Source organism: Aegilops tauschii, chromosome 5 (genome assembly GCF_002575655.3).
Source record: "Aegilops tauschii subsp. strangulata cultivar AL8/78 chromosome 5, Aet v6.0, whole genome shotgun sequence".
Taxonomy (NCBI): Eukaryota; Viridiplantae; Streptophyta; class Magnoliopsida; order Poales; family Poaceae; genus Aegilops; species Aegilops tauschii.
Window position 1 is genome coordinate 393,183,776 of NC_053039.3, and position 9,793 is coordinate 393,193,568.

The 9,793-nt window shown below is 46.9% G+C and overlaps 1 protein-coding gene across 1 annotated transcript; it reads right to left on the reverse strand.

Moving 5' to 3' along the window:
* Window positions 1-538: 538 nt before the first annotated feature.
* Window positions 539-6,517, reverse strand: LOC109756299 (tyrosine N-monooxygenase-like). Its single transcript, XM_020315160.4, has 2 exons — window positions 5,258-6,517; window positions 539-1,458 (listed from the first exon to the last, which is right to left on the reverse strand). Exons 1-2 carry the CDS (start codon window positions 6,257-6,259, stop codon window positions 802-804), a joined length of 1,659 nt encoding a protein of 552 aa, XP_020170749.1. The 5' UTR covers window positions 6,260-6,517; the 3' UTR covers window positions 539-801.
* Window positions 6,518-9,793: the final 3,276 nt, after the last annotated feature.

Here is a 9,793-nt window from a genome sequence, read left to right on the forward strand (position 1 = left end):
ATTGCTACTAACCATGCCCCCTGGCTGATACAAAAGGACCAAGAGCTTACTTGGCAGAAACCTGCGCCAGGTTCGTATAAGCTGAATACTGACACAAGTTTCTTTGATCATGGAACAGGTTCAGTTGGTGCAGTGCTTAGAAACTCTCGAGGGGAAGTTATTGCAGGAGCTTTCGAGTTAATTGACCATGTCCTTAATGCCCAAGCTGCTGAAACTTTGGCGTTGTTGCAAGGTTTGAAGCTTCTTTCAGAGATTGGGTGCACCAAGGTGACAGTTGAATCAGATTTTCTAGAAACTGATGGAAGCATATACTGGAAAAATTGAAATTTTGGGTCCCAATGCAGCAATACTTGCCAAGCATTGTCCAAGGGAAGCTAATGGATTGGCACATTTTCTGGCTAGGTACTCTTATGATGTTAAGTCAAGTTTTGTTTGGGCAGATGTTGCTCCCAGTTTTTTACTTTCTCGTGTACTCAGCGATGTAACACTGCCACAATCTAAATAAAGTGCCATGAGGCTTTCCTTCAAAAAAAAACCATTTATCTTTAAAGCATCTCTCTAAGCACTTTATTATATTGTCCATATGACCTTCTATCTTACGATGTACATGGCCTTAAGATATGGTTCAGCTCTGGTCTCCACTGGTTCACTGGCAGCTGGGTTGGACATACAAAACCTGAAAAAAGGAACAGGCGATTTATTCGATACAGACACGTTCACTGGAGATACCGGGGCTCAGACACTTACGCCCGCGGGCACGTACAGCGGCTAGCCAGCTACACAAAGCATTTGCCCTTCCTTCTATAGGTTTCGCGAGGAACAGTCGTACTCAGGCCCATAGAGATGCGCCGGCAGCCGCGGCTTAGCCTGCAGGCGCAACGGCTCCGCCAGCACGAGGCTCGCCTCCGCCTCGCGCAGCTCAACTCCATCTACGCCGGGCGGCAAGCTCCAAGTGAACCCCTGCAGGAGCCGCGCGAACAGCATGACGGTGAAGAGGGTGCCGAGCGCGATCCCGGGGCAGCCCCGCCGCCCGGTGCTGAAGGACACGAACCGCAGCTCCGGCTCGCTGAGCGCCACGGCGGCGTCGTCGCCGGCCAGGTGCCGCTCCGGCCGGAACTCGAGCGGGTCGGCCCACACCCTGGGGTTCCGCCCGAGGGCGACGCGGCTCAGGACGACCTGGCTGCCCCTGGGGACCGAGTAGCCGGCGACGGTGGTGTCGGCCATGGCGACGCGGGGCGGGTTGAGCGGGTGGTACGGGTGGAGGCGGAAGGCCTCCCGGATGCAGGCCTTGAGGTAGTTGAGGCTGCGGAGGTCGGGCTCCTGGACCAGCCGGTCCCGGCCGACGACGGCGTCGAGCTCCTCCATCGCCTTCCGCATCAGCTCCGGCTTGTTCATCATCTCCGCCAGCGCCCACTCCACCGCGTTCGATGGGTTGTCCACGCTAGCAATCATGATATCCTGCATGCATGCATGCAATAAAAGTCAATCCATCTGTCGTGTGTTTATGCCCGTGCAGACACGTCGCGAGTCAGCTGACCGATTAGGCACGTGAGGGCAGCAAGTTTAATTTTATCACCCGCAAAAAAAAAAGCAAGTTTAATTTTATATTCAACGCAGAAATTGCCATATTGTATCTCCCTCAATTACTCTGGGTCCTCCCTCAATTGTTTTTTACTCTGGGTCCTCCCTCAATCTTTCTTTTTACTCTGGGTCCTCCCTCAATTGTTTTTTACTCTGGGTCCACCACATATGTTTTTTTACGGGCAGTCCACCATATATGTGGTTGGGAGAAGGAAGGATTAACCATGGGAAATGCGAAATTTTCTAGCTACCTGCAGAAAACATGAAGGTCGGGCAGTGGCCCTTTGTATACCCGTTGTAGTGTGAGGGTGTAAAACAATAAATAGTCTATGTTAGAACTTACTCCCTTCGTTTCTAAATATTTGTCTTTTTAGAGATTTCAACAAGTGACTACATACGGAGCGAAATGAGTGAATCTACACTCTAAAATATGTCTATATATATATATATATATATCCATATGTGGTAGTCCATTTGAAATCCCTAAAAAGACAAATATTTAGCTAATGAAACCTAGAAGAAATCCTTTAATACTACTCACTTTGTCCGGGTTTTACCCCCCCCCCCCCTTCGTATTTTATGTCAAATTTTTACCATACATTTTGAAATAAAAAATAAATTTTATGTTAATTATAATACTGTTCAAAACTTCTTCCAAATACGAATCAAATGATATAAATTTTATGTTGTAGAGTAGAACTTATATTTCGCTAGTTAAATTTGTGGTCAAAATTTGACAAAAATTCAAGGACCGGTAAAACCAGAAGGAGGAAGTACCATCTTATTTATTTATTTTTTGTTTATTAGTTTTTCTTAAGTCAAAATATTTAAAGTTAGACTAAATGTATATTAAAAAATTAAAATAAAATAAAATGATGGCTTTTAAATATCAGATAAATACAACATCAAAATATATTTTATGGTGGATGTATTGATATTGAATTGGTATTGTGCATGTTGATGCTTTTTATAGCAAAAATCAAACAATAGAAAATTAAACTTAAGATAAAAATGATATGTTAATAGAAAAAAATCATCACAAACTCGCATCACCCGCAAAAAAAATCACAAAGTGGGATATAATGGAAATGACGAAAGTGGGGACAGAACAAAATCACCACAAATCAGGTTTACCCTACCCGCAAAAAAACAGGTTTAGCCGGCTTTCCCTTCGCACGAAAAAACAAAAAGCAACTTGTTAGTATATCTTTGCCATTGCTTCATGTATATTATATGGCGCATCCAGCTTCCGTATGTACTTATAATTGTGAAAAAACATTGACGTATATGCCCGCAAAAAAAACACTGACGTATATGCCGCAGAACTTTATGTCTGAATTCAAACATGACTAAAAAAAGAAAATAACAAATTTGGTAACGGTAGCGATAGAAGGTCAAATTTAAAGCCCAACTTGTTTCTGAATAAAGGAGGAGATGTTCTGTCAAACAAAAAAAGGTCAAATTTAAAGCCCAACTTAAGGTAGGTACATTCAAAGTCGAATTTGCTTCTTCTTTTTCTCGGTTTGTGTTATAAATTTTGGTGTCAAATAATTGTAACATGATATGTACCAATTATTATGTACGCCATACACCTTTTCAGACTTTAAAAAGTTGTCAGGACGATATGCTCCAGATATTCTCCCCGTACGATCACTCGATTCTAGATAAACATCTGTAAGGTCTCCTACACATGACTTTGATCATCGTCTTTTTATATATGAATGAAAGTATACGAATAATCACGAGTGGACATGGTTCCACCCGAGGATGGAATCACCTCCGTCCATGCGTACGTGATTCGTGTAGTATTTGTACAACCAGCCCGTATATCTATTTCCCAGCACCGCTCCAGTGTAGTATAGGCCTAGTATTCCACAGCCAATAAGTGAGTAAGGCCCACTGCATAATAACTACACTGATCCATGCTATTGATTAGAGGATTTAATCTCATTTATTTGTACATTCAACGGCAGCGTGCACCACCCCATGCATTTTCTCCCCATTCGCCGTATCCATCCCGCAGCTCGTCCCTCACTCAACTAGCTTCTCTAGTCCATGCACACGGAGATCTAAGAGTTCCTTCATCCCAACAATGGAGTTGTGGAATTGTAGCTATACTGGAGTCCATCTCTCTCTCTCTCTCTCTCTCTCTCTCTCTCTCCATACTGGAGTCCATCTCTCTCTCTAACCTTCCGTCGTCGCCACAGATTGATGCCATGGCCACAGCTTTTTCCTCTCAGCGCCAGGTTGATGAACAATATTGGGCGACATATGTGACATCTTCACCTGGCACACCTCAACCAGTATTCATTTATTAGGAGCAGGTTGTGAAGTGTTAACTACGTTGGAAGCATGCACCCTGTCCATAATCACACCATCTCTCTCCACCTAGCATTGTTCAATTTAGAAAATGGGGTATTTTAGTTTCGTCACTTGTTTCAACTATTGGTTTAGAATTGAAATCCTTACATTTATCAATTCCTTACTGAAAAATCAATTAACTCCATTCTTCGTAGTTAACTCGAATCATGAAAAAAGTAGAATTTGAATTTTAAAATGCAACATTAATAAAAAAATCATTTCGTCTATTAATAGAAGATCAGGCAAAATTCTACATAAAGGTCAAAATATTTTTACATGGCTTATAGAGAACGAGGTTTCTTTTCACGTCTTCGGTTTTGATCTCAGCTTCACAAGCATACATGTTAACCAAAAATTACAATTCCCATTTAAAAAAATTAGAGACATCGAAATCAACTCGGCACATATATTTCTAATTGAAAACTTACGATATGAAAATATCTGCGAGCTGCATTTAATTATCTAAATATATGGGAGCAAGTTTGTCATGGTTACAGCTAAATTCGTGTGCTTAGTCGATGTTCTATGTATTAATACTATATTAATATACGTAGTAGTAATATATTAATTGGTAAATTAGGACTAATCATCATACAAGTGTGTTTAATCATTGTGCCAGTTATTAGCTCTGTAATATCTAGGGCTAATTAGCCTATGAGTCTTACTCTATACACTAAACCATCCAGTTTGTCATGAATCAGTCGCTATGAATAAAGCTTCTTGTATCAGCATTCCGTTGATTCATCTGCCTATTGATGAGTAGCACATTAATACATAGGCTTGGCCACCTAATCACAAGTGTCATAAAAGAAGTCTGCAATGCAAGGAGACGAACATGTTGGATATATGTCAGCGCGTGCGTATACCCAAGAAAGTAAAACGCAGGATCAGTATGGATATGCTATAACATGTGTATCAACGTTTCTGCTGGGGCCATCTCCTCTTGTTCTTCTGCTCTGCACAGGGACGCAACTCACAGAGGAGCTACAGTGCAGTTATGACAGATATGAGAATTAAAGAACGACCCAACACCTGCAAGGGGCGTTGCTACCAGACAGCTAGTATCCATACGAGAATTAAACGAGACCTGGCCATGCATGTCAGGTATAACGTTACGTATTTACTCTGGCCTGCAAATTACCCGCCATGTATTTTGCAGTGGCCTATACTAAGTAGCAATCGTGATGCATATGCGGATGTGCGAGATTTCGGCATCGCGTGCCACCATGTCCCAAAAATCCGCGTCGTGAAAGTATACTACTACTAGAATAATACTACTGTAGGCTGTGGCACATAAACGCAATGAATTACTTACAATGGCCTGTGCCTTGATCTCTTCCACGGTGAGGAGCGGCCGCCCGCCCGCGCCGTCAAGCGAGGCGAGCACGTCGAGGAAGTCGGCAACATCGCGCCGCTCGCCGGCTTTCCGCAGCAACCGCCACTCCTCCACCCGCTCCTCGATGACGGGGTCGTGCAGCCGGTTCAGCGTCCTCATCACGCCCCTGATGACCTTCTCGTGGCCGTCCAGGTCGAGGCCGACCAGTGCCGGGAAGTAGTCGGACACGGCGAACGCGTCGAGGTAGCTGAGCACCGCGAACAGCGCGTCCACGTGCTCCTCTTCGTCGGGCCCCGGCGCCCCGACGGCGTCCGGCTGCTGGTCGCGGAAATGCCGTCGCCCCAGGGTGAGCCTCCGGATGAGGTTGCCGCAGAAGTGCCTGGCAAGGTGGCGCACGTCGATGATGCCGCAGGCATTGCACTGGGCGTGCACCCACCGCAGCATGTGGTCGGCCTCTTCCTCACGGGCGCCGCGGAGGCGGTGCTCGGTGGCCGGGGAGAGGACCTCGGCGGTGAGGACGCGCCGCATCTTCCTCCACTGGTCGCCGTAGGGGGAGATGCTGGCGCTGCGGTAGCCCACGCTGAAGGACTCGGCCGCGAACGTGGTCGGCCGGTCCGCGAACACGGCGTCGTTCTTGCGCAGCACCTCCCGGGCCATCGCTGGGCACGCCACGACGACGACGTGCACGGGGCCGAGGCGCACGCGCACGATCTCCCCGCCGGCGTGCTCCAGCAGGCGGTGCAGCCACCGGAAGACGGGCTTGTTCGCGAGCATCTGGTGCATGTTGCCCAGCACAGGCAGCCCCGCGGGCCCCGGCGGCAGCCCGCCGCGCCTGGACAGGGTGGTCTTGCTGCTCTGGCGCCGCAGGAACGCGAGAAGGAGCACGATGGTGGCAGCCGTTGCGGCTAGCATTGCAAGCGCCGGTGCGCCGGCGTTCACTAGTGGCATGGTGGCAGTGGCGTTGGACGAGCACTTCTCCATGTTGTGGCCGTGGGTTGAAGTTTAGCTCAATATAAAGGTGGAGATCGCGCCGTAGGGCCTTAGGGTATTGGTCTTTGCGTACCGATTTGGATTAGTAAATGTAAATGCTGGTGGAGATCGCGCCTTGAAGGCAGGAATTTGGTCCGATTTGTTTTGGAATATCGCAACTTGAAATTATGTATTATAACTATTATCATGCATGCGAACTGGGCAATTTTAAGATGATATAAAATTAAATAAACAAAATTAAGTATTAAATTATGATACTATATAATAATAAATAGTACTCTGCACAATTTTCTTGAACACACGGCAAGAAACAGACTATCACGGCCCCTTCCATCTATCTAAACATGCCCGCCAAGAGGAGCGAATTGATTTGGCATGATACTCCCTCTGGTCTTTTTCACTTTAGAAAATTCTTATATACAGAGTAAAAAGGACCGGAGGGAGTAAATATAAACGCAGATGGAGATTGCGTAGATATGGTATTGGTTGAATTGATTCTGAACATTAAATGTCTGAGCCAAATCCAGGGCAGAGCAATCTACTACTGTAGATAGAGAGACAGGGGAAGAGCGACGATAAATGAAAATTTGACAGGTGGAAGCAGAGCAGCGTGGGAGCTCGTGATTCATGCAGCAGCAGCGCACAGTCAGCACTCGGCAGTGCAATTCAAGACGGCCCATGGCGCCAGCACGCACGCAGACGCAGCAGAGCGTGCATGGGGACGAGGCTGCACTTCACTGCCGCCATATATAGTGCCAGACGTCAGGACGTGCAGTGCCAATGTGATGTGCCATATATACTACTCCTACATCGACATCTACTATAACCTGCTGATATACATATCTAGTTGACGGGAAGACTTGACCAGTGATGGAGAGAAGATGTGATCTTCAAGGAAGTTGACGAGGAATGGTGGAGATCTTGATCGATTAAGCATGTAAAATGCACCGGCTACATGCGCATACATACGTTGGGTAGAAGGATTAAGGTGGTCGTGAGTCGTGGCGCCGTGACGGTGAGATGGCCGGAGTTTCGCGAAACGCAGGGCGGCGAAAGATCGAGGCTGTGATGAGGCGGAGGGTCTGAGGATGCTGCGAGAACCGCGGCGTGTGCACTGCTTTTCTACAGTTGAAATACGTGGCAGCAGGAAGGCACGGGCGTACGGCTATTTGTCGGCCAATGGGACTTCAATTCTTTCTCCGTTTTCTTGTTCTTTTTTGGGTAGAATGGGGCCTTGCAAATTTAGTTACTGCTCTGGCTCGTCAGGTTGGGAACTTCAATGGCGACGCCGCGCCCAACGGCCACCCGATCGATCTGCCGCTTCTCTCTGCCGCCGCGTGCACCACGTCTAGGATGGCCTCCCAACATGCATGCTGGCGCATGTTACCTCAGACCCCTAAGCAAGTCCTGTAGTGTATTCCTTGTTATTACGGTGGCGCATCGTGAACATAGTTCGATGCGCCTTCAAGCCTTTTGTTTTGGTGGATCTAACATTTTGAAACACAGAAACTTATAGAAGCAGCGGTCGAGAAGCCGTCGATGCAGAGCATGAGACGTCGCGTCCGCGATCTGCGAAGCAATTCACCACCTCGAAGAAGAGAACACCGATAAGGACTTGTAGAAACTCCAAAGACCATGAAAATCTAACACAAATTACCCACGTCGTTGTCCGCCAAGTCCGGATCCGAGATCGAACTTACCGTCGTCAAGGGCCATGCACCGACTCCGTCTTCTCCGCTGTCCTAACCAGGCTGGTCCACCATCGAAGCTCGCGGCGTTGGATTTGTCCGGCCGCTGCCAGCTTCACCAACACCGCCATCGAGCATCGCCTGGCGAAGGCCTCCACCTCCAAGACATTCCCAGGAAAGCCGCCCCTGAACCGGACCTCCCACCCATCATCGACACCATGTGGGCTTTGACCCACAACGCGCCCTCACCACGAGAGGGGAAGGCGGCTAAGGTTAGGAGCATCGCCTTAGCCCCTCTCTCTCTCTCTCTCTCTCATGAAGCGTTATAGGGAAACGATTTCAAAGGTTAGGGTATGGCTTAATATCTCCGAGAGCATATATAATATGGAGCGATGAAATATATACAAAGGTTATCCCGAAACGATGGATGATGGCAAAAAAACTTACCAAAGGGGGATGGTTCCAGTCACAACAAAGCATCTGACGAACGCCACTCCACGTGAAGTGTAGATGACCGCTTAAGCTCATCTCTAATTTGAATCCTTAAAAATCCTGAAACTCTCATATTGAGACCTTTTGGGGAGTTAAACTCTAGCTAACAGAATTCTCAAACCTATAGTTTCTCAAAAAATTGTGGAGTTAAACCTTAAAAGATTCATTTCCTGCTCAGATTTGGGCAGGAAACACTCATTCTCTCCCAATCTCGTATGTGCTCCTCTCGTAGAAAAAAAAATGGCACAGCCGCCAATGCCGCCCAATTGACCTACATGCCACTCCCACCGATGCAACTCCTCCCTCCCCCTCCCCCTCCCCCGACCAAACCCTAGCTCTCCATGCCGCCCTCAAACCCTACCTTTAATTTAGCTCGTCTTAGCCTTAATTTATCTCTAATAAATGTTATCTACTTTAATTGTGTACTAAGATGTTGTGTTATGGAATACAATGTATAATTGTGCGCTATGTGGTCCTAATCTAGTTCTAGATTTGAGTTTCAAATGAGATGTTTGTGCACGATATGAATTTTCAGGAGTTAAATTTGACGGTTCGGTTAGCTCCTTACATTTTGTAACTCCTCGTATTTGAGGAGGAGTGCGAGGAGCAATCTTTTGGAGGTTTGGTTAGAGATTCCCTAAGGCACACATTCCATTTGAGGGGCCATGGTACTTTTGGATCTGGTCGCTAAAAGGGATACAGTTTCGTGCCAGTTGCCACAACAAAGTCTTGATCTTTAGGGTATTGCGGAATGCACCTCACATGTGTCTGGAAATGGGACACTATGGCTACCAAGAGAGTATTGAATATAAGGACTTCGCTGAGTAGTTAGTACATGGCTCCATGGATGAGGACACAACGGGACATGCATCTCGTCTCAGATCATTACATTATTGGTATCGCCTTGCGACCTCCCATTACAACAACTCCTCAATCCTCATGCCAGAAGGTACATCATGTGGTAAGTGAATGGGCCATCTATCACCCTGGAAAACTTGTTCGGCCAAATTCATAGGATTCAGTTGCATGTTAAAGTAAAAGAGGGAAAATGGCCTTTTAAGGAGCGCCACCCACCAAACCATTTCTAATTTGTTGCCTAACCCGTCGGAGGCACAAAACCTCATATCCCCCGCCGGTGATAAGAACACCAATTGAACGGGGAAAAGGGCGGAAAAGAGATTATTCCTAAAATTGGAAAACGTCGCCGCCACATCAACCCAAACCAAATACGGAGACTCCCTAAAGAAAATCTGAAACAAATTACACACGTCGTTATCCGCCAAGTCCGGATCCGAGATCGAACTTACCGTCGTCAAGGGCCATGCACCGACGCCGTCTTCTCTGG